Genomic DNA, 25,391 nt, shown 5'->3' on the forward strand with positions numbered 1-25,391 from the left:
TTCCCTGGTGTAGCAGTGGAGGCAGCACTCACAGAAATGTTTGCGCTCTCGATGCTTAGTTTGATGATACAGAAATCTGCTGAGACTTTTCACCCAGGCGTAGTGGAATTTACCAGCCTCCTCGGTCAGCAAGAGGTTGATCCTGAGTATGTTTTCTGGTTGACAGCTGAGCCGGTGGATGACAACGCCCTTGTCCCAGCCAAAAACATTGATGGCTAGATTGTTCTGTTTTTCTACCCTCTCGATATGGGAGATGGGTGTGGGGGCTTTGATCCCTTTGAAATCAAGGCTGTCCTGAGTGGGGTACTGTGAGGGTCTATCCACGTGGTCTTTTGCAGGGTACAGGGCTGAGCGGAGTGCCCACCTCAGACTGTGATCATCTTTGTTTTTCACGTTTATGATTGCCTTTGTGTTTCTCAACACAGATGTTTTTGAGATGTAGGAGCCACCCCGGATGGGTTGATACCGGGCAATTTTAAGCCAGAGTCTCTGCACTCTCTCAACCATCCAACCGGAACCTCTCTGGGTCCAATTCTCAAGCCTCTCCTGAATAGTGCTGAATGCCTTGCCTAGTGCCATGTCGATCTCACTGTTCTGCAAGACAACTTCCTGTTTGTCACAAAGCTTAGCCTCTGTGCAAGCGCCTTTCCAGAGATCAACCTTTAGCACCAGCTGGAATTTGAGTCCTCTCCAAGCCCGAATTTCTTCTATGAGCTTGTCACGGATCTGGGGGTGCACACCCTGCAAGAAAGTTCTTGGGTCTATGCTGAGGGGATGATCTTCAGGTACATCCATCTGCCAACAATGCAGGTAGTTCCCTATTCCCTTTGGTGTCCCCCTGAAGACAAGGTTGCCTGTCTTTTTGTTTTGCTCTGGGTTAGACAGGTTTAGGGTCTCCTTCTGAGCCCTGGTAGTTCGGAGAGTTTTGGAGGGGGGATGTGGGTCAAACTCCCCCACAACGGCCTTCCTTTTCCTCACCTTCATCCGTGCTAGCCGGGTGGGTAAAACAGTGCAGACGGCTGAGTCTCTAAATGAGACTTCGCATTGCACGGAGGTCCGCCAACGCTTGTCGATTTTTAGCCTCCCTCTCCGGTGTCTGTGCCGGCCTTTCTCTCCTACGGCCTTGACGAAGCTGGCTGAGGGATTCTGGGAGTTGAAGTCCACAAGTCTTAAAGTTGCCAAGATTGGAGACCCCCTGATTTAGACCAAACGTTCAACGCAGGAAAGGGAGAAGGTCCGCTCTTCCTCAAATGAGTCCAGGAAATACGTCGCTTCCGGCAAGCAGCGAAAGCGATTCAGCCCTGCGCAGCCGTGCCCCGGAAGTGTTAACTCAAACGCCGCCTCCTCTACTCGGAAGTGATTCTTTGCTCCCTTTTCCGGTGAGGAGGAGGAGGTTGCCGTTGCCGCCACTTGGGCCAGAGCTGGGGGGCTGTCTCCGGGGGCCGGGAGGGGCAGATGAATGGGCAGCGGGCGGGAGAATATGAGTGGCTTTCCTCGACAAGGAGGACTTCCGGGGTTAAATCATCCGGAAGCGGAAGAGAAGGGCTGCCTGCTGTCCGCCTGGCTCTCCGGGGGAACGGCGGCGGCGGCGGCAGCGGGTGGCGGCGGTGGCGGCGGAGGTTCCGGGGCTGCCCCATCTCAACTGGTGGCCCGTGCGCCGCTGGACTCCGCGTCATCTCGACCACTATTCCCCGCTTCAGCCCGGGCGGGTCGGAGAGCGAGGGGCCGCGGGCGGGGTCAGTGCCAGCGAAAGGGCGCGAAGGGAGCCGGGGGTGCGAATGGGGGGGGTGCGAGGGGGCCTGGGAGTGGGGGGGGGGGAGGCGGGGTGCCTTGCTGGTGTCTTCGATTTCTGGCGCCTCTAAAGCGGGAGGGAAATTGGGACCGACCAGAGAAAGTTGGTCTTCCTGGCGTGCATCGCGATGCTGTACTGTACACCCTTCTTTGCAGACAAAGCCTACCGTTGGCTGTTGACAATTTTAGTTTATATAGCTCCCTGAGGTTCAAAGCCTGCATCTCTCTGAATGTTGTTGCCAGAGAAAAAAGGAGGATGGCTGGCTCCTTAAATTGCTTCTGGGCTTCCCTGGAGCATGAGGTTGGGCTTTGTAAACTCACTGATCTAACATAACGTATTTCTGAACGGCAAGAGATCTCATTTCCTCAGCTATGTTTTCTGTAGATGGTTTCTTTTAGGTTCTTCCCCCACATGTACGCACACATTTAATTATACCCGATTTCGGAATCTGGTAGACTTCTAGGCCTGTGCTTGGGATGCTTCAATGATCTTGTTTGACATTTCTCTTTGAAGTCTAGTTTTTTTTCTAAAACAGGTGCAGGCCCACAAGATGAGATTGGGAGAAAGATGGAGATGGAATGCAGATTTCCAGGAAAGAATAGTCTAGCACTGCAATTGTAGAATTCATGATTGCTCATTTTTGCATAATTATAGTAGGCTTTTGGTATGTTTCATCTGCAACTTTAGCATTTTTAGGCTGAAAACTGCCTTTAAAGAACAGCACAGTTTTCCTTTGGGATGCTTGAGAGTGTAGGGAACGAGTTGCTAACTAGCTGTGATCTGCTAATATAAGTGTTAGATAACATACATACATGCCATGAATATTTCAAAGTTCACCCTGAAACATGTATATTAAATTTTGGGCATTTCAATGAAACCAAGAATATTTGTTTTTTAATTGCTCCTTGTTATCCTTCAGCACAACAGAAACTAAATCCATTGTGAGCTCTGTCAGAAGTTGGAGGCTACTGAAATTTGAATAAGTAATTTAAGTGGCATGTTCCTGGTATGTCTGTGTCATGCTATATAAACTTTGTAAAAGCTATATGATCAAGAGTTTTTAAGACATGGATCTTGCTTTTCTATTATCAAGTTTTTTAGATCAAAGATTATTTAACAACATGTAGCACTGAGAGTCTTTTTTAATTTGATGGATTAAAATATAGCATTCTGAGATTTTTCAAAGTGAAAGAATAGGGATTACGTTACATCACTCATCATAATTTTAGAAGCTATATATGAAATTCAATAGGCAGGTGAGTGCAGAAATACAGGAATTTGAACCAGGACAGCATCTTTTTGCCACAACTGGAGAGAGTGTTTTTAACACTTTGTTCAGCAGAGAGTGTCCAGAATTAGGATATTGTTATTTGTGGCTGATTATGAAATTCAGTAGTGCAACTTCCTCAACAGAATTAGAAATACAATTCCAGCTCTCCTGTAAAATGTTTTCTGAAGGATTGAAAAATCACCTGGGAATGCACAATGTTGGACTTTACCCCAGTTTTCAGCAAATAATTTGTGTCCCTCATTGTATGCCAGAGAACTAACAAGATTAGTTTTGCAAACACCCAATATTTAGTAATTATTAGTAGGTTTACAACATTGAGATGCAGCGTCCTTTGCCAATTCTTTGTGTTAAAATAGAGGGTCAATCATTTTTAGTGATTCCAAATATCTTGCTGTTACGTTTTGCTTGCTATCTTACCAATATTTTTGAAAGATACTGAGAAATTGGAATATTAATATATTCCTACCATGTCTTTTCATGAAAATAGTTACTATACAAAGCATGATTTCCTTTCGATGATGCTTTGAGATCATTTGAAAATTTGAGAGCTATTTTAATGTTTGGAACGTCAGAATATGCTAGTAAATTCTAGTTTGTTTACAATGAACTAACAAAGTCTCAGAATCAGAACTGGTATTGTGGAGGAATCAAGATGGTTCTCAGTACCATATAGACATTACATAGTTTGACAACCAGCCTTGTATCTTTATGTCTTCCAGCTAGAATGGAAGAATCTCATTTCAACTCCTCCCCGTATTTCTGGCCAGGAGTGCCCACAGTCTCGGGACAGGTAAGGAACATCTGAAATGTAAATTGCTTTTTATGAAGTTTGGCCCATGACTATTCTAAAACTCTTCTATTTTCTCTTTAGATTGACAACAGCATGTTCATTAACAAAATGAAGGAGCAGTTGTTGCCCTCAGAAAAGAGCTGTGGTCTAGCTCCTCCTCACTATCCTACTTTACTGACTGTCCCCACTTCTGTGGCCCTTCCTACCAACATTTCTATGGATTCTGACACCAAGCCAGAACACCTTACCCCAACCAGCCAGACGTCAGTAACACAGAACATCACAGTAGTACCAGTGCAGTCTGCTGGGCTCATGACAACAGGTGAGGTAATTTGGATGGTCCAGTTGCTAACTCAACGTTTTAGGTTGTTCTTGATAAAAGAATATAGTTTAGCTTTTCTTAGACATTGGAAAAGGGGCATTCTGATTAAATGTGTAATGTGACCTAAATTTTGCTGTATCATAAAATACATTTCAATCTAGATAAAAGCTGATCTAGTCTAGAAAATAGAATCACACTTGCCCGGGTGTGTGGTTTTATTGAAGCTTGCTTTCATACTTTTTTTTTCCTTTGTATTTTCCTGCAGCAACTCAGAGAGGTAGACTTAGGGTTTTAGGATGAAGCCTGTGCGTGAACATTTAAATTTGAGCCCTGCAGGCCTAGCCCAGTGGCAATTATACATAAGTATATTAGTATATATGTATTATATAATTATACATAAGTATATTAGTGTGGTTTCCTTTCTTTGACATGCTGACAGGTGGATTAGGACTTGTAGGGTTTGAAACAATCCTGTTTTCTCTCATACAGGACCTGGTCTGGTAATAACTTCTCCCTCTGGATCCCTGGTGACCACAGCCTCTTCTGTGCAAACCTTTCCCATTTCTGCACCCATGATTGTCTCAGCTCTTCCTCCTGGTTCCCAGGCAGCTCTCCAAGTAATACCTGACCTTTCTAAGAAGGGCATCCTTGCAGAAAGTGGGGCAGTGAGTGCTGCTGGCAGTATCACCCCTAAAGCTCCCAGGGGAAGAAAAAAGAAGCGACTGCAGGAAACGGGCCTGCCGGACATGAGTGATCCTTTTGTGTTACCCAATGAAGATGAAGACGACCAGCACAAAGATGGCAAGACATACAGGTGAGATTATGGGGATTAGAAATCCTGCATTTTATTTATTTGACAGTTTTTATAGCCTACCCAACTCAAAACGCTCTGGGCAGATTTCACAAGAGTACATATGAACAAGTAGTATTTCATTTGAATTACAGGGGAACTGTCTTCTTCCATGATGTGGCATTCTAGTTCATTGCGCTTCTGGTTTACTTGTGATTTAGGTAAGAGGGAAGTATGCAATAGAACCTAGCAAGTTATACTGAACAATACGTTTTCACTGGCTGGCTTTTACAATCTAGTTGTTTCTGTAAATTGATCTCTAAATTAACATAATGGTTGGTACATGCAACTGCATGCCAGAACTACCTATGTGAATTTAGTCTGTCCCTCATGTCTCCATTATGTGAGTTACAGTTTTACTCTTTCTGGCAGTGCTAAACTTTGTATAGCAGTTGAAGTTTATTTCATGATTTATCCACTCTTTTCCACCTAAAGCACCAAAAAAAGTACTTATGTCTTGTTCTGGTGTTGCTAATGAATACATTAAACTCTTGAGGAGGTAATGAAAATTATCAAGGGCTATGGTCATATTATGATGTCTAATTCTGCCTGACAGAACTGTAGTTGACTGGATGATCATGCTGTCCTTGTTTTGGGATTGATAAAGTATTTTAATGTAATAGCATAGTTGGATTGCTTATATGAATGCAATAATATTCTTCTGAAGAATATATCTCCAAGATAAAATTTGAGGACTGAGCTTTGTACTATAGATATTGCTAAAATCCCACAAACCAAAAACCCTATTTTTAGCAAGTAGCACAATAGGCTTTATTAAAAATTAATGTCTTTTTGGAGGAAGCTTATTTATTTGTCAGTGTGGGAATCTTGCACTTGTGATACTGGATATTTCTAAATATATTATTTTGCCTTGCCCTTCTCTTACAACTGCTTTTAAAGCAACATTTTTACTTATACCATCCTTGTTTATGAGAAATGCACTTTGGTGATCATATGGAAAATTCATTTCTTGATTTGTGCACTTATAAGTTAGTGTATATTTTTTTCACCATCTAGCAGAATACTGGAAATACCGTGTATGTGAATTTTATCTCATGTCAGATGGCAGCATCTAATAAATATCAGCTGATATTGAAAGAGTTAAGCAGGGATGGATTTGGTTAGTAATTGGATGAGAGGCCATCAAGAAATTACAGGAGTCTTCCACCGTTTTAACGTTATAATTTGGCTTAATGTCTGTACTTTTCAGGAATGAGGGATATTAGGATTATTTTCTTCCCTGGGGTCATTTAGAAAGCAAATATGGAATGCCTTTCATATCATGGCAGATGTTAAGATCTAGGCATATTAAACCAAGATTTATCTTTCTTAGTTTCAAAGCTGCTAGTCATATTTGCTTAATGACAGATAAGCAGTTGGATTCTGAATAACATGAAAAGCTGACAATGTGGTATAACTCAAATCTGAAAATAGCAGGCACAAAACTCTGTTGGAATATTTGGGCTAAAAGGGAATAATGCTTTACATAGCTAAATGGTTGCAGCATCCCGTGGTCACAATTTGCAACCTCCCAGCCAACTTCCAACAAACAAAGTCAAGAGGGAAGCTGAAGTTGCTTAATGACCTCATGATTCACTTAACATCTGCAGTGATTCATTTCACAACCATGGCAAAACAGGTCATAAAATTGAGTGCAACTCGCTTAACAACTCACTTAGCAATGGAAGTTCCGGTCCCAATTGTGGTCGTAAGTCAAGGACTGTTTGTACATACAACTGAAACATATATTACATAAACAGTATAGCCCAGATGCATTAGCTATCTGAGATGCCTACAATTATTGCACTTTTAAAAAATACTGTGCTTGAAACCAATAATTCAGTTTTACAACACATTAAAAGTAAAATAAATTTAGCATTTACTATATATTTGATCTGTGAGGGGAAGATTTGGAATATCCAGTTTTTAAAAATCAATGAGTCCAGGCTTTAAAAATGTGACATATACATCATATAGATTTAAAAAAATGAAACTAGTTCATCAGAAAACATTACTTCATGTATTTTGCACTCCTTAAAGTCTATTTTAAAAGGGATGGGCATTGGATTTTTTTTTATAGTAGCGCAGGGTAAGAAATTTGAATGCGTTTTAACTCATATGGTTGGGTCTTGTTACACCTTTGTTGTTTCAAATTTCAAATTTATAAGTTAATGTAATCTTGTGATAAAATATTTAAGGAATATAGTATTAAATGGTATTATTGGTGCTCTTCAAGAGCAGCCCCATGTAGAGTGTGTTGCAATAGTCAAGACGGGAAGTGACTAGGGCATGAGTGACTGAAATATTGCTGTTTCTATATATGTTTCCATATATTATACGTCTAGATTCTCTGGGGTTATTAGTGTCAATTTCCTTTTAGTGAGACCATTATTTTTTTAATAATGTAGTAGTTAGATTTAACTACTCAACTGGTTAAACCTGGACTCTTGTTTTCATATTAGACTTGGTAAAATCATTTGAAATCGGTAGCCCCTGAAAAGAAAATGGGGACAAAATGTCTTGAAAATAAGACCTAAATCCTGTTTTATGTAGACAAAACAGCCACAGTAAGGCTTGGTGTAGATAATTTGTGGGATGGGTTTTGGGTATTTAAAGAGTGAATTTGATGTTTTTATCTTTAAGGTTTACGCATCCATTTTTACTTTAAAAAGTCCCTGATACCACAACAACAACAAAAAAGTCCACATTTTTACTCCTCTCTTTTATGGATGTCTATGCTAATAGGCTTTGAGTTGGATTTCTTGGTCTATAGTGTTAGACAGAGTTTTATTATATTAATTTTTGCTACTTATTAATGTATATAGAACTGATATGGACGCTATCCATAACTTTGGAACTAGGTGCCTTCAAGTATGCTGATGAACCTTCAGCAAGTCTAGGCTGATATTTAGCCTATGTAAAGTTAAATTTACTCCTGAAAGAATGGCTGCTCAGTCAAGGAGAGTTCTTTGGCTCCCTGCCATCTTTGAGGAAGTGACAGCTAGTATGTTTTCATAACCAAAAGTATGCCAGATATGTCTGTTCTTAATCCAATCGAATCTGCCAGTGATTAACCATACCTTTGTTACATCGTGATTATACTACTACAGCATGTTTTATGTAGTGCTTCAGGCAGAGCAAAAGGTAGCATCCACTGGATACATGATAATGTGTATTTGCCTGGGTTGAAATGTCTGTTTTGGTTGCCAATTGTGTTTTCCGCTAAATTCAAGATAGTTACTATCTTTAAAGCTCTAAGCAGGTAACTACTTATCTCAACATAAATCTGTACTAAAGTTGATACAGGAGTCTCCTAGATTTCAGGCACCTATTTCTTGGACATGTGAGAGGATTTTCCCCCCTTGGCTTATGGAATGTAAGGGATTGTATTTGTCATTACTCTGGCCATTTTCAGTAGAGGAATCAAGACATTTCCCTACAATTGGGTTTTTTTAAATTATATAATTATGACTTTTAATTGTTTTTTTTTGTTCAGAATATTCTTATTAGATGCTGGAGCACCCTAGCAAGATGAGATTAACAGGAGCACAACTGATTAGTGGAGACATTCTACTATACCAGTGTTTCTCAACCTTGGAAGCTTGAAGATGGGTGGACTTCAACACCCAGAATCCCCCAGCCAGCAGCGCTGGCTGGGGGATTCTCGGAGTTGAAGTCCACCCATCTTCAAGTTACCAAGGTTGAGAAACACTGTACTATACCAGCCTTTAGTTTAGAAATCAGGGTATTCAATAAAATTACACCTCTTTGTTGAGGATATTTGCTTTGTTAGGAATATGTTTGTTCTTATTTTATATATGCTAGAAAGAAGCTTAGAATGTATTTGTGAAAGATCGTTCCACTGCTGCAGAAGCTGAAGCTTATCAGAAAGTTTTAAGTTGTTGCATTGTATTGGTCTATATAATATTCTGTTACTATTACCATATATATTTGCACATAAAACATGTATTTTTTTGGTTCAAAAATAAACCCCCCCAAATTGTGTTCAATTTATCTCCAAATGATTATCCGTAATAAAGTATCCATATGTAAATAAACATAATAAACAAATAAATATATACTGATAGATAAGGCGTCCCTTAGATTTTTAAAAATACCATGAAAATGTGGCACCATCAGATAAATTAATTATGAAAATTGAAACACACAAAAATTTTGAAGGATGGCTTATCCATGAGTTGCACATTTTTCACGGTATTTTGGTTAAAAATATAAGGATCATATTTTTATTATTTATTATATATTTATTATAGGACCTGAGGGTAGGACAAGAAGCAATGGGTAGAAGCTTGTTAAAGAGACATCCAACCTGAAACAGAAGTTTCCTGACCGTGAGAACAATTAACCCATGGAACAGCTTTTGCCTCCCGGAGTTGTGGGTGTTCTATCGCTGGAGGTTTTCGAGAAAAGATTGGACAACTGTTTGTCCAGGATGGTAGAAAGACTCTTGCTCCTAAGTCTTTATGATTTATGATTCTCTGATCCTGTGCATGGTTTCATGAATTTTAACCATCTTACCCTTTGGGCTCTTTTTCAGTATCTGGTCTTAGAAACATCTTGTATACACTATAATGACTGCAAAGAATTGAACATAATAGAAAGGTTTAAAAGCCTAATTAAAATCAATATAATATCCATTTTTCATCCAGTAATTTAATATCAATATGATACGAATTCAGTCAGAACAACAAAATAAACAGAGTTGGAAGGGACCTCGGAGTTCTCCTAGTCCAACCCCCTGCTCAAGCAAGAGTCCCTATACCATTCCAGACAAAGGGTTATCCAGTCTCTTCTTAAAAACCTCCAGTGTTGGGGCACTTACAACTTCAGCAGGTTAGAGTGCTGTCTGGGGATTAACAAATTGTAGTTCAAAACATCTTTCTCAACATCAAATTGAGAAAGAATCTTTAAATTTCAGATTCCATAGTGATTAAGGATTTAGCACAAAAATACTTTTAACTGGCTATGTCTTCCCTGGGACTTGTCGTAGTTTCTTTAGTTTAAAGGAAGATCAACTATTCCCTGCTTGATATTCTCCAGATGTGCTGAGCTACCATAGTACTGTTCATATTCCCAGGCAGTAGAAACTAAGGAAGGCCTCCCTGAAAGAGCCGAATCCAAATCAGTTTTATTCCTTTACCTCTTAACAGAATTGGTCAGGACTGGATATGGGCAGCTCTTCTTTCGAGTGATAAGATCTTTCTGGTCAGTTATGGATGATCCTAGGGACATAGATACTGGCCTGCCCTTGAGTGACTTTGTCTCTTTTCCCCTCAACCTGGTCTCAGGTGCCGGATGTGTTCCCTGACCTTTTACTCCAAGTCAGAAATGCAGATCCACTCCAAGTCCCACACCGAGGCAAAGCCACACAAGTGCCCTCACTGCTCCAAGAGTTTTGCGAACAGCTCCTACCTGGCCCAACATATACGCATCCATTCAGGGGCTAAGCCCTACACCTGCAGCTACTGCCAGAAAGCCTTCCGCCAACTCTCACATCTACAACAGCACACACGGTAAGATCCGATGAGACTGGGGAGACATCCACGATGCATGCTGCCAACATCGTAGCATGAGGCAAGTGCCCATGGGGAGACTGCTCAAAGCATCTCAGCCATTTCCTGCCAGTTGGTCCATGCTTACTTTGTGCAAAGAGCAGAGGGGCCTCTTAATGTATGCTATCTGGTCCTTTGCCACAGAACAGTCTGTGACAAAATGGAGAAGCTATTGGGTCGTCAGAGACAGGAGTTCTTAATGTCTGGGAGACTGAATCTGTAGGTGCAGGATTGATGGCCTCCCCACTTCACATCACAAAAACACTTGCTGAGCAGCTCCGTCCCCTTGCTTCCCCAGCCCAGGATTTCTCATACACATACTCCCACAACTCCCGACTCCTCTCTCTGGCCTCCTGGTCTTGCACTCCCTTTTGTGGAGTTCAAGGAAAGTATCCCACTTGGTTTTCCTCCACTGTAGCGAGAGACAGCATGGTACCATTCCTCATGTTGTCATTGCTAGCTTGCTGGCGGTCATGTCCAACTGCTGCCCCTGCTCCTCCTCTTCGGCAGGATCCACTCCAAGCTCCACACGGCGGTTGTCAAGCCACACAAGTGCCCTCACTGCTCCAAGAGCTTCGCCAACACGTCCTACCTGGCCCAGCACCTCCGCATCCATTCGGGGGTCAAACCCTACACGTGCCGTTACTGCCAGAAGGCGTTCCGCCAGCTCTCCCACCTACAGCAGCACACACGGTAAGGGCCAAGGAGGCTGGGGGCCCAGCCTGGCCCCCCGTGCCGTCAGCATGCACTTATTTTGGAGCACACACGGCAAGCATGCAGGGAGAGGGTGGGGGGTGAAGGCAGTCTTGTCAATTGGAAAGATGTGGCCTGCCAGAGAGGAAAGAGTGGGGGCTGCAGAGGAGACACTGACCATGCCAGGGCAGGGAATATTGGCCTGGGGAAGATGTGACCCTTTTTCACTTCCCCTCCAGGGGGTCCCAGAGAGAGAGAGAGAGAGAGAGAGAGAGAGAGAGAGACTGAGGCAGGCATGGACTAGAGGGGCATGAAGCTACAGGGAATAAAGATGTGGCACTGTACAAGTGGAATGTATGGCAATGTTCCTTGATACTTTAGAGGATAAATGTATGCTTTCCTTAGTTATTTTGGCAGGCATTGCAAATGTGCGTGAGCAAGCACATTCTTTGGCATGGTGGAGGGCAGAAGTAAAAGAAGCAACTTCAGTTTGGACTGAGATCTTGTTCTCCAGTCCTTTCCCCTGGCACTGCCACAGGTGGCTGAAGTAACTGAGAGTTTGCCTCTTGCCTGTGAGCTGCTTGTCCCTCTCCTTTTGTTTCTGCATGCTCTTGCGGGCTTTCCTTCTGAGCTTAGCTGGCTAAGCTGGACTGGGAAGGAGGTGGCATGTGGCTTGATCAAAGAAACAAGGAAATAAGTTGGTGAAGGGCGGTGCATCTCTTGCTTGCCTAGCTCAGCTGGAGGGCATCTTCAGAACATCTGGGAGTGGGTTTCTATGGTGACTTTTCTTCTGCTGATCTTTTCTCTCTATCCTTTTTGTAATAGGATTCATACTGGAGATCGACCCTATAAATGTGCTCACCCTGGCTGTGAAAAGGCTTTCACACAACTTTCAAATTTGCAGGTAAGGCTTTCAGTTTCCTCTAGGTTAGTCTCTAAAGGAATTGATCCAAATATCCAGCAACTTGGGAAAACATTGAGGGATGGCAGTAGCCTTTTGTTTAAGCATCGGCTGGATAGCGTTAGGCCAGAGGCACCAGGCAGGCAAATCGAAAGAACATATGCACCCAGTGGTTTTTTTAGAAAGGAGGGAGTCCTCCGTCCCTTCTCTGCCAGCATTCTGTTTTTCATCCAGGCTGTGTACTTATTCCATAAACTGGGAGACGGGGAAACCAGCCCATGTTAAGGATGTTGCACTTCACTCCTTTTTATTTCATTGGGATCGTTGGTGAATTGCTAGTAATCAGCATCCAATCCATAGTTGTTATTAGTAAAAATAAAATTGCTCACTAGATGTACACTGATTAAACACAATCCCAATCAGTGGTAACTTTGCATCAAAGTAAGCAACAGAAAGTTGACATTTATACAGAGGGAGGAAAGGTTTTGTTTCTTTGTTTGTTATAATGTGTCATTTGATTTTGTTTTTATACTTTTGCAATCATATGGCTTATATCAACAGTTCTGCTAGGAAAATCTAACATAATGACCAGTAGCCTGATTGCGAACTGTGACAAAGCTAAATAGTTTTGAAGGAAAATAAAAAGTGTGATCCTGAGAATCTGTTTTTATTCGGTAAGAGGAGGCTGATGATTCAAACTAACCACTTTATCAAATGTCAGAGTTAAAGAATCCAACTTTGCTAAGGCAAAATTCAAAAATTAACAGAGGATGTCATTCCTACAACCAGTACAGATCTTAATTTATGCTGTTATAGGTCTTGCTTGCTACCTTCAGTTTCCAAATTCGTTGCCAAGAGGAAGCATGTGTGGCAACCACAACTACACTGCTCAGCTTTAATAGATTTTAATAATACTAACGTATTTACTTGGTTACTTGCTTATTTGCTTAGCAACAATAAACTCACTGCTGTAGCTTTGCCTTTGTTTTTATATTAAGTTGAAATTTATATACATGGCATTTGAAATAGCATGATGTACAATTTACCATATTTTTCGGACTATAAGACGCTCCAAAGTATAAGATGCACCTAGCTTTTGGGGAGGAAAACAAGGAAAAAAAATCTGCCTCTGCCTCTGAGCAATTTGCCGCCCATCACCACTCTCACCTATCGCCGCTTTCACGTGCCCCAATTTCAGCCTTCATGCATCCCGTTTTCGGCCTCCGCGCATTCCGTTTTTGGCCCATTCCAGGCGGTGGGGATAGGCAGTGGCGACGATCCCTGCCACCTAGAATGGGCCAAAAATGGGGCGCATGGAGGTGGCGATAGGTGACAGTGGTGATGGGCGGCAGCAATCCCTGCATCCTGGAACAGCTGATAGGCGGTATTCCAGGAGGCTGATCCAATCAGCTGCTCATCCTAAATCAGGCTGTGCTGAAGCTGACTATGCTGTTTGCTGCAAGGAGGTAAATTGCTGGGAGGCAGAGGCTGAAGGGTGGGGGGTGGGCGGGGCTTCGGCAGCATTCTCTATATAAGACGCACAGACATTTCCGCCCACTTTTTTTGGTGGGCGTGTGTCTTATACTCTGAAAAGTACAGTAGTTCTTTGGAAACTTAAATACAATGTAACCAGCAAATTTTGAACAAATTTGGGCAAGATAAAACCAAAACAAATGATAGGGGATCTGGTTACACAAATACTATGTAAATTGCCAGTTTAGAAGATACATAGATAGCATCCATGCCTGTGAACGCATACACATGCCTGATTTTTATTTAAGAAATGGCATTAATTATTATTATTTATTAAATTTATTAAATTTATTTGCTGCCCATCTCATTGCATGGTGATTCTGGACAGCTTACAACATAAAAATAAAACCATAAATACATATATATACAAATGGTAAAAACATAACAAAAAACTAAAATCATAACTAAAACTAAAAGATGGGGAGGAAAAGAACAGAATGTACAAGGGAGGGAAGTGGGAGCTGCTCTTAGTCGATCAATCACATCCAGTGGTGCTCCCTCATCAGGGGCCCAAGCCAACTGGCAGAACCAGGTCTTCAGGCTCTTGTAGAAGATCAGGAGGGTGAGAGCTAAGTTCACCTCAGGGGGCAAGATGTTCCAAAGCACCAAGGCTGCAGCAGAGAAGGCTCTTCTCCTGGACCCTGCCAGCCAGAATTCCTTGACTGAGGGGATCAGCAGCATGCCTCATCTGCCTGTCCCATACAGATGAGACAGTTCCTTGAGTAACATTAATAGACCTCCGAACAGGACAGTACAAGCTTTCAACTCATTGCCCTTTTTCTTGCTCCCTACCACTCTAGTCCCACAGAAGGCAGCACAACAAAGACAAACCCTTCAAGTGCCACAATTGCCACCGAGCATACACAGATGCCACCTCGTTGGAGGTTCATTTAGCCACTCACACAGTGAAGCATGCCAAGATTTACAACTGCTCCATGTGTAATCGGGCCTATACCTCGGTAAGCACAACTTAATTGAAAGAGGGAGACAACGGGAGGACCATTTGGCCACTGCCCTCAGAGGAGAGCTCTGGAAACAGGTTTCTGCTGTGCCCCATCCTCTTAGTGGAATGGAAGAGTTAGCCTCTCCACTTGTATCCATGGTTCTGAATTTATTTTGTGCCTCTTTTCCACTTCAGGAAACATATTTGATGAAACACATGCGGAAACACAACATCCCTGACCCCCAGCAACAGGTGGCTGTGGTCCAAGCCCAAGTCCAGGCTCAATCACAGGCATCGCAACAGCAGCAGCAGCACTTCCAAGCACAGGGCAGTGGAGCAGCAGGGGGTCCATCTGGAGACAACCCGTCCAATCCTCCCCCACAGTGTTCTTTTGACCTTACCCCTTATAAAACTTCGGAGCATCACAAAGACATCTGCCTCACGGTTAGCACCAGCACCATCCAAGTGGAGCACCTTTCCAGTTCTTAGAGACCATGGCTGAAGAGGGGAATGGAAAACTTCTCCTGCATCATCTGTGCCCATGGGTAGTTCTTTTGTGATGGCCTCTCCTCATGCAGCAGCTTGTGACGGCTTCCCTTAGGGGGAGGGAAATGGGGATTCTATCTATTTAGTGGCCGCTCCTTGGCGTTACCATTAGTGCCTCCAGAGGCACAACCTTCCCCCGTAAACAGGGGGTTGAACTCTCTTTGTGCAAGAAGAGGGCTCCTCCCTTACACCAGGCCTTCTTGTTCATTAAGGGAACCCCACTTTCTCTCTCACTTGATAAGGTATCCAGCAGAGATGAGAAATGAGGGGGTACCAGTGGATGAAAGGAGCTTCAGCAATGACTGATTGCAGGTGAATGAGGGTGACTGGGGGTCTTCCAAAGATTCCCTTGGGGTTTAGACTGGAGAACGTTCACTCGTTATGTCACTCCCTTCCCTCACCCTCTCTTTCCTGTGAGCTGGAGGAAGGAAAAATGGCTGCTCCTGTTCTAGGCATCAAATGTTGTTCAGTTTACAAAACCTTGAAGATAATGGGATGTTGCTGGTGACTGACAGCTGAGTCTGCATAACCCATTACTTGAGTGGGCATTGGAATGGGGGAGTGCCTAATCTTTTCCTAGCCAACTTCAGGAAGAATTAGGGATGGGAAGGTGGGTACTACAACTTAGAAACTTGTATGGTTTAACCACCACCATAATGTTAAGCCTCCTGCAGGCATCAAGTCTAAACCAAAAAAATGCCTAGTGGTAAGAGTGCCAAAATGACAACCCCCTCCCCCCCCCCCCAAAAAAAGACTGAGGGTTGTTTTTCTGTCTTCACTCCCTTTTTTCCCCCTTTCTGCAATAAGTGCAGTCTGGAACCCAAGGCTCAAAGGAGATCTTTGGGGGAAGCCCCCGGAGAAGGGAACTGTTGGGATATTTCTCTCTACGTGCGGTCCAGATGCCTCCTTCACTGTCCTTACTGCCGAGCCAGGCTGGATATAAGATGACTGTAGTGTGGTGATGCTTGGAGAGCAAGAATCAGAGGAATCTTCCAGGGGGTGAACAGTGAAGAAGAGGAAATGGTGGAAACAATCATTCCTGCACTGCACAGAGAGATCAATTAGAAGGGGAAATTTCCCAAACAACAGACTCGGGCCCTCTCCCCACTTGAATTTATATATAAATATATATATATATAAATCTATATACAAATAGTTGGATAGATATATCTATTCACACTTCAATCCCATCCAGCCTGCCCCTGTCCTTGCTGTAATTGTTTCTATCTGTGTTTATAAAACCACATTATCCTTGCACACTTTTATTTTCAGTCCTTGATTTTTATCCTTCATACTCGGTTGCTGCCTTCATCTTCAAAGTATTTCCCCTTTGCTTTAATCTTGTAATTTCTTGTTCCTTCATTTCAATATTCTGGTAATTCCTTGGGCCACAGAGGCAAAAAAGAGGCTTCCAAAAGCTAATGGGGATTTAAGTGAAAAAAATTGTCTCTAGTAGGCCTGCACATGCTATAGATTAAAGAGTGGAAGAACTTACTTTGCATAAAAACAAATCAGTTCAGGTGCCTTTCTAGACAAACGAAGATTCTACCCATTGTTGGCAGTAGATGGATACCTAAGGCAAGAATATGAGGTTTGCTTGTTCTTCCCTCAGTCATGACAGAGCTTGTCCAGGGCAGACTGCTTTCTGTGCAATTTGCACTGCTTTCCTGTCAGCTAAAAGCAGCATTGTCTGAGGACAAACTTGTGAATGACTTGATGATCCCACACATTTGGGATGGACCAGGACTGATGGATGTTCCTCCCTCCTGCCTCCCCTCTGTAGGGCACACAAAGTCCTACTGAAAACTAAACGGTGCATAAACATTTCAAGATTGTGCTTTGGCTGCAGGGATTATGGTGAACTTGAGTGTGTGTGTGCGTGCGTGTGTTCTGTTTCTATGTTGGGCATGGGTATGAATTTTGTGTGCATGTGTCCCTACACTTTTAAGTGTACATGCACGTCTGGTAAAATCCTGCACTTCCTTTCCCTCAGGGTATTAATTTTCTGGACCACATAACACGTCCATGATTGTTACAAGCATTGTAAGAGCTACAGCTGTTTACTGAGCACAAGCCTGAAAGGAGGATGAGAGTGAGCAGACCTTGATTCAGGGCTGTAACTAGTTATGTGCTAATTTTTCTATCTTGTGTATTCTTGGCAGAAGATGCTCACATTCATGAGAGAGATTGATTTTTTTCCAGCTTTACAAGCTTCCTTGTAACTAGATTAATGGCTTGAAGGGCCACATAGAGCGCAACAGGAGTTCTTTCCCTGACAGGGCAGTGGAAGAATTAAGATTGTGGGCAGGCAATAACTCTTTATGTATCTGCAGCAAGAACACTGCTAATATTTTAGCCTCCCTCAGGCATTTCACCTCAAGAACAGAATGAGAGTATTCTAGGTCCTCAACTCTTGCCTGCTCTAAGGTTCATGTTGGAACCGGGAGCATGCTGCTTTTCCCACCTGTCATGTTTATCCTTCACTGTGCAGATTGTGAGGGGCTGAGAATATTATCCTCTACAGGCCATTGGAATTAGGATCTATGAGCATCATCTACTTTTAAGAAAAAGCCTGGGGGAAATTGCTACAACAGTGATGGAAGTTAAAATAAGAATACGCATTTGAAGAGGCTGAGTGGGTGGAGAATATAAAGGTAGTTTGCCTATGTGTGAAGAGACTTTACCTTTTGCCCATGTCTTACATAAAGTTTTTGGATCAGTATTCTGACTTCTAAAGCTACTCCAGAGAGAGAGGACATTGTAGAAAAATGAAGCTTGGGTGAGAGAATTTCACAGTTTTCCTTATGGTGATAAATAAAGCACTTTTCCAGAGATGCAGTGTTAAGGGTAACCAATAGAGAACCGACAAATGTTGAGGCATTTGGCAACATTTGTGTTTTTCTCAATATTTTTCTGTCTTCACTGAAGAGGACTGGTTACTGAAAGTTAAGGAGACAAATTTGTTTGCTCTTACCTTTTCAAATTGCCGCATTAGTTCAGTGTGGGTAATTTTCAGCTGTTCTTAAGAATCTTTCATATTGCATTTCCCAGAGGAAGGGGGGTATTTTAAATTTCCAACCTTAATATTGCATTAGAACTTTTGTATTTAATTTCATTACTTTTTTTAAAGAATAAATTCCAAAAGCCCTCTTAATGTTAATGAAACTGTGTTTGTGTTTGTGGTTCATTAAAGATTAAGGATGATAGTAAGATGGTTATAAGTGGATCTTCTAGGTTCAAAGCCTACTAGAAATTATTAAAATATATGATGTTAAGGCCCACATATTTTCCTGAAGACTGCATATCCAGGTTTTGTACACATTATTTCCTTTTTCCCTTTGTACTACTTCTAAAGTAGGAGTGACTTTTTTTATCAGATTGATGCTACTCTATTGTGTATGTGGATGCTCTGTTCTCTGATCTCATCTGGATCAAGCCTCTTAATTCTCTCCTTGTTTTTTTTTTCCCCCTCTTGAACTTGTCTTTTGCTCAGACACTAGAGAAGCATGGATTTATGAGTGTTTTGCTATTTCCTGAGAAACTCCCAGGTTTGTATGAATTTCATGATAATTAAGATTAGGGGCCTGGATGGCCAGAGCTTGGAAATGCTCTGGATCGCCAGAATTCAGTCCATATGTTGTATATTTTAGAATTATATATGTTGGCTTTTAGTATTTCTACATCAAGGATGGTTCACCAAATAGATTAAATCAACCAATGTAACAGTTGAAATTATTGTACTGATTTAGATGAAATTAACTAGCAAAAATAGCAATGGAAATAATCCATTCAAATCCTATTTTTTAAAGCTTTGTCTAGATTTTTTTTAAGACCCAAGTGTCCGGTGAATCTCAATTTGTGATAAGGATTACAAAAATGTAGCACAACGTTTCCTGTTTACCTAGCCTTGGAAGGTAAGCAAAACACAGAGGGGTTTTCTATGAGAAACGCAGTAGGCAAGCAAGTTTATGAGACAAGGTTCTCCTGTACATCTCAAGTCATTTAGATATCTAAAAAGTATACTAATCAAGACCCATGTATTTATGTTAATACTGATCCTCACCAACCTATTATTACTTTGAACCAACTGACATTCTTGACCTATCTCCAAAAGCAAATCCACTGACAATATATTTCAGAAGTCTTATTGGAATCTTATAAAGTAACAGATAAGCTTTGTCTAGGGCAGGGGTGTCAAACTGGCGGCCTGTGGGCCATGCCCACCCCAGCTCCGTGAAGGAAAATGTCACATGATGGCAACATGACACCGTGGGTTTGACACCCATGATCTGGGGCAAGCTGTGGAATGCTGGGAGTTGAAGTCCATATATATTAAAGTTGCTAAGGTTGACAAACATCTGGTCCAAAGGCTGCTTCAGCTGGGAAAGCTGCTTCATTTTACATGAAGTTGCTTAACCCAAATTGGTCAGTACAGACTCAATAGCTTAGGCTGTGTATGTGAATCTTAGGACCAAAGTGAATTGAAAGTATAACAGGTTGATTTAAATTATTTGCAATAGATCTGGTAAATATTTTTGACCCAGTTATAGTAAATTAGACTGCTCAAACAAAGTATAGGAAGTGAACTTGCATGTGAGAAATAAGTACTGTTGAATACAGAAAACTGATTTGCATACTAAGCACAAACTAAGACTTAAGTCATTTATAATTGATACTGAAACAATCTTGATGTTTTAATTTTTAAAAAAACCCTCCAATGAATATTTCAAGGTGATGCCCTTCTGTGTTTTAACCACAATCAGATTGGATGTTGTAATCAATAATACTGAAAGCTGCCAAGAAGTCCAGCTAAATTAAGATGGGCCATACTCCTAATTGTTTTAGAACAATTAAAGCTGCTTCAGGATTGAAGCCATGTCTGAAGTCAGATTGACTATTGATCTGCTTCAATTTTATGCATGAGTGTATCATATCCTATAATAAATATGCACTGAAGTGAATTTATCTCAAATGATATATTTAACAAATTAACAGAGTTGGAAGGGACCTGGTAGGTCTTCTAGTCCAATCCCCCCCACTCCCCCAAGGAGTGTCTGGCCAAAGCCATCACAATCTCTGGTGCAAACAAAAGCCTTGGGGGGGGGGTAGCGTTATAACTGTCTTTCAAGGAGACAGAACTAATTGTCCTCACAAATGGATATTAAATTACCTTGCAGGACAAGTAAAGCATATTCTTAATAGGCTATTCTCTTTTACCTGCTAATATATGTCTTCAGGCCATAACAGATTCATCCAACAAAGCCCTGAGGTTTTGGCAGCTGCTACAAATTGCAAGATCTATCTCTCTACAATTATTATCTGCCATTTAATTGTGGATGTCAGGGCAAGCCTGATATGCATTACCAAAACCTGGATGGACAGCTGTCTCTCTCTGAGATATAGCCCCCTGAAATTGAGTTCCCTGCCAGGGCTGCTTTGCCTAATTGCTGAGGTGACAGTAAAGTTTCCCAAACTGGTGGTGGGTTTTCAGTTTTTTGAGGCTCTGGTGGGCAGTTTGGTTGAGACCTAGAATATATGACTAGAATATATGACTATATTCTAGTATATAATATATAACTAGAATATATAATATATAAATAGTTATATAATATATAATTAGAATATATGACTGGGTATACCAGAGTGGTTAGAGGTTGGATTCAAATAGTAATCCAGACTTCTTTGAATTGTGAACTACAACAATAAATTTAAATGCATATGCCTATCGTTTACTATGAAAAAAAGTTTTTCCCAGACTGTTTAGGGAGGTCTTTAAAAAAGTAGAAATGGTGCTATAACCATATGATTGGCGGCCCACTCCTTTTCTTATATTGCTTTATTTAGCAAATTCCTACAGCTGCCCATCTCATAAAAAGTGCCTGTGGGCATCTTACAAAATAATCAAACTGTATCACAATATTTTACAAATCCGACATAAATAAGAAATGAAACATAAAGGAATAAAGAACCCCAAGACTGCGGGAGGACAATGGTCATTTAGTCTCATTCAACCACTTCACAGACTCACCACAGGATTTCTAGGATTGATGGAATAACATTTTCAACATTTTCTGAAGGATCCTTGGTGCTCTCTGTGGTTGGTTGGTTGCTTTCTTACAATGTTTCATTACCCAAACTAAGTAACATCATCAGCACCTATGTATGATGTTTATCTAGTTTGGGTAATGAAATGTCTGCAAGAAAACAAGCAAGCTCAGAGAACACCAAGGACCCCTTCATTTCAACTGTGAGCTACAAATATTCCCCTTTATTGATCAAGGCTTGATCAAGAGATGGGGCTAACTTTACCTCAGGGAGAATAATGTTCCTGGGGGTAGAGTTACAGGAGGAAAGGTGCATCGCCTGGGTCCTGACCAATGGAACTCCTTCACAGGCAGGATCCAGACCATACTTCTGCTGGATCTGATGGATGGATGGGTAGATATAACTGGGAAGAGACAGCTCCTCATTGCACAACACACATATAAAAAGACTAGAACTTTGACTGCATAGTTGTGGCCATCTTGAGCTTTGATCTCCAAAGGATTCTACTTTAGACTCATACTTTGTATAAATTCTAATTTATATCTTGTGCTAAGCCTTTTTCTGGTCTCTACTCATTTCACAAAAAAATCAGCCTAGGACTTGGGCAATCTTACATTACTCTGGCAACTTCTACAAAGCTGAGCAGAAAATTCATGATTTTGTTCCAACTGCTGTGCTGGAATTTGAAAACTTGCTTCTCATCTTAGGTACAAATGCAGTTATTTCTTTCTCACCATCCCAATGGTGTCCTTCCTTCCCTGTCCCTTACTCATCCAGCTTTATCCCCATTCCTAAATAAGCCAATCTAAAAATACCCGGGGTAGGCGGGGAGATTGTGAAAGGAGTTATCTTCCCCAGTGCTTAGTAGGATACAAGGTAGCCACTTCCTTACCTTCTTTCAAAAACACATAAAAGGATCCTGCAAATGCTGGGTCATTGGTTATCACTGTTAGAGGGATCTGTTTGAGATAAGATTTCTAGATCATGGGAAAATGCTATTGACAAGGCCCTGTAAATTAAAGGGCAAAATAGAGATAAATTAGAAAATATTCTTGAGTAAAAAATATGAGCCTAGAGAAAAAAGGGATGGACAACAACACAAGCATACTGTTGGAGTTGTTCTGTTGAAAAATGGGAGACATGCGAGTGGAACAAGAGTAGCACATTGCCCAACTGGCCCCCTTCTGTGGAAATTTTTCCCCCTATGGTAATTAGTGTGAACAGAGATCTCCTTTGAGTTTTCTGATTTGGAGGCTAAAGTATTTTGGACCAATCTGGTCAGCTGCCCTCTTGTTCTTGTTCAGCAGGACTAACAGCATCCCCTTTAATTCCTTTATTGATGCAGGTATTATTCACATGTAGATCATAAAATAATTAATGGAGATAAAAGAAAGAAATCATTGCTTACTTTCTGATCAGATGAAGATAATCTGTGCTTCTCTATCACTGCAATAACATCTGAGAAGCGGACAGGACATCCACCATCAATTCCTAATGTATATTTAACATTTTAGTCAGGAACTGATTTTAACTACATTTCCTTTCTCCAGGAATCTCCGAGATCTAAAATTCTGTGAACTGGGGTGTATAAGAATGCAGTCCAACATATGTATGTTAGGAAGGTAGTTCCTATATATTCAGTGGGCTTACACTTAAGTTTATACAATGTATAAATTAATCAGAATATTCATTCATTATATTTCTACACTGTCCGTTTCATTTAGGTAACTCCAAGCAATTTACAATATAAATTACTATTAACAGATCTTCACCCTTCGCAGACTTAACATTTATGATCAGAGCCATGAGGCTTACACTGAAACAGTACTGACATAGGTTTCAGCCGTCTAGCACTTATTTCAGAAGCTTTTTTTCATTTCCAGGGAAACCTAATAAGTAAATTGAAGCTTATGAAAAGCAGTGCAGTGCAGTGAAAAGTAAAATCCAAGTTAGCTCTCACTGAAAGCCTGATGGGGAGCAGGACACAAAGGAGGTATTGCTTTGTATGTGCATATTAGCTTCCCAGCATTCAGACAACAGTTGCAGTGAAAGAAATTAATTTCATTTCAATTAGCATAGATATGTTTTTAGTTTTATCAGCTGATACAAGCTTCCACATCCTTGTTTAGAAATTTCCAAAGAAATGCAGTATTCATCCTGACACTGGTACTACCAAGGAAATATGTGTACATTTCTCTTAATTTTTAATCTCTCTTTCTAGGTGACGAGCGCTAATAGGTGGTTCTTGTTATGAAGCTAGAAGACAGAAATTTGCCCAGTGACTGCCTTTTCCTTCTGACTATGTTTGGCTAATAATCAAAGCCTCAGTTGAAATATTGTACTAAGACGGGTTCTCAAATTTTTGTGATATGGCATCTCCCAAAATGATAAATGAATATGTGTGATATCACATAACAATGGAATTATTTAAAAAGAAATGATTTTTTTCTCGGGTTAAGCTGGGGCAATAAATAAATATACTTACTTTTAATAATTAAAATTTAATCTATATATCACAGGTTTTTCAAACTTTGAAGGACCACAAGTGCTCCTTTCAGTTTGCACAAACAAGATGCAAAACCCATAAATTTTGATACTGATTTGCATAAGGTTTTTGTAAAAAAAATACATACAACCTATATGAACCCTCTCTAAATTGTGCATAGCCTGCAGCAAGAAGCCACTGTCCTAATCATAATTTGTTAAAGTTAGAGATCATAGTTTCCAAATCACAATGACTAGTCACAAATTCAATTACAATCACCCAAACCACTTTATGGCTTGTATTAATGAACTGTATATGTAGCCTGTCAGAGGACTGGAATTAGCTACTCTTTTTTCAGTGCTCTTGGTATAACCCTAAACAATCAAATAAATTCTCCATTTATCTCAAATGCCTCTTCCTAATTCTTGGACAGACTAGGCAGTTCTTCTAGAAATGATTGACTGACAAGAAGGTAAGATGATGATTGTAAAACCATGAGGAAGTTGAATTTTAAACAGAAAAACTCTTTAGTGTGGCTGTTTGCATTTTTCTAATACTCCTGAGAAATTGGTTTTGTTCTCACTTCTGATGTAGTCAAAACTGCCTTCAACTAGTTAAAATTTGGACAGTCTCTTATGTCTATAGCATTTGCTGCAATAGCAAACACGATTTGCAGTAAGCCAGGATTTGTTATAACCATACCTTTTTAAAATAAAGCAAAATTATATACTGTATGTTTATACAGTGCAAAAACATGGTTTATAAATCAGTAGCTATGTTTACATGACAGCCTAAAGTTAAAGCCAGAGAAAACATATATTCATCAGTTGCAAAGTATGAATTCAGTACGCAAAATTACCACGTGATATGGTAAGTGGCTTTCAGAGTAATCCACTATGCTAATTTTATGCTGGAACAAGTCTAAAACTGTCAGGTACCTGCATGTTGTTTAACAGAATGACAGAGTTGGAAGGGACCTTTGAGGTCTTCTAGTCCAACCCTCTGCTCAAGCAGGAGACCCAAGACCATTCCTGACAAATGTTTGTCAAATCTCTTCTTAAAAACCTCCAGAGATGGAGAAGGAAGGAAGGATAGCAGAATAATAGAGTTGCACATATTGTGGCTTTCTTATTTTCATAGGATCAATACATATTCTTGATCTCTTCTATTCCTCTGTTTGCAACTTACTACCGGAAAGTGGAACTTCCTTTATTTTCCCCACTATATGGGAAATTTTGCCTTTCACCATCCAACATTTAATGCCAGTGTATTTTGCTCCAGAAATAGATAGCTTGGAACATGTTATCATCAATTTGGATTTAAGGAAGCATACTGGATCAGAATAAACTTCTTGATTTGCATTCTCAGTAAAGATTCATTCTATAAAGATTCATATGTCAGATTTCTCCTTCACTTGTACTTCAGATGTCTTTTCTTTTAGTGCTAGAGGATGGAGGTCTTTAACCACAATATTCCTTTTCTGTTCCTGTCTTTCAAACTTTTGTTCCTCAAAACAAATAAGCAAATACCAATATCTACAAGCCAAAGATTGTACGTATGCACAACATACGTACAATGAGATTAGTTGAGCTCCCTCAGTGCACCGCACTCCCCCCTCACACACACA

At 40.9% G+C, this 25,391-nt stretch overlaps 1 protein-coding gene across 8 annotated transcripts; it reads left to right on the plus strand.

Moving 5' to 3' along the window:
* Nucleotides 1–1,468: 1,468 nt before the first annotated feature.
* ZNF384 (zinc finger protein 384) lies at nucleotides 1,469–24,173 on the plus strand. 8 transcript variants are annotated; one of them, XR_011600068.1, is made up of 12 exons: nucleotides 1,469–1,736; nucleotides 3,803–3,873; nucleotides 3,955–4,195; nucleotides 4,685–5,009; nucleotides 10,355–10,579; nucleotides 11,129–11,311; nucleotides 12,137–12,215; nucleotides 14,546–14,704; nucleotides 14,884–15,233; nucleotides 15,477–15,546; nucleotides 18,728–18,782; nucleotides 23,501–23,520. XR_011600068.1 is itself a non-coding variant. In XM_070938435.1 (12 exons), exons 3-12 carry the CDS (start codon nucleotides 3,808–3,810, stop codon nucleotides 23,512–23,514), a joined length of 1,596 nt encoding a protein of 531 aa, XP_070794536.1. In that variant the 5' UTR covers nucleotides 1,652–1,736; nucleotides 2,712–2,798; nucleotides 3,803–3,807; the 3' UTR covers nucleotides 23,515–24,173. The 8 variants fall into 8 exon arrangements, 5 of the variants coding, with proteins under 5 accessions (XP_070794533.1, XP_070794532.1, XP_070794534.1 ...); XM_070938435.1 differs by lacking the exon at nucleotides 15,477–15,546 and adding an exon at nucleotides 2,712–2,798 and having other exon boundaries at nucleotides 1,652–1,736; nucleotides 14,884–15,132; nucleotides 23,501–24,173; XR_011600066.1 differs by having other exon boundaries at nucleotides 14,884–15,546.
* The last annotated feature ends 1,218 nt before the right edge of the window (nucleotides 24,174–25,391 follow it).

Source organism: Pituophis catenifer, unplaced genomic scaffold (genome assembly GCF_029215685.1).
Source record: "Pituophis catenifer annectens isolate HBS135680 unplaced genomic scaffold, rPitCat1.0.hap2 SCAF_2, whole genome shotgun sequence".
Taxonomy (NCBI): Eukaryota; Metazoa; Chordata; class Lepidosauria; order Squamata; family Colubridae; genus Pituophis; species Pituophis catenifer.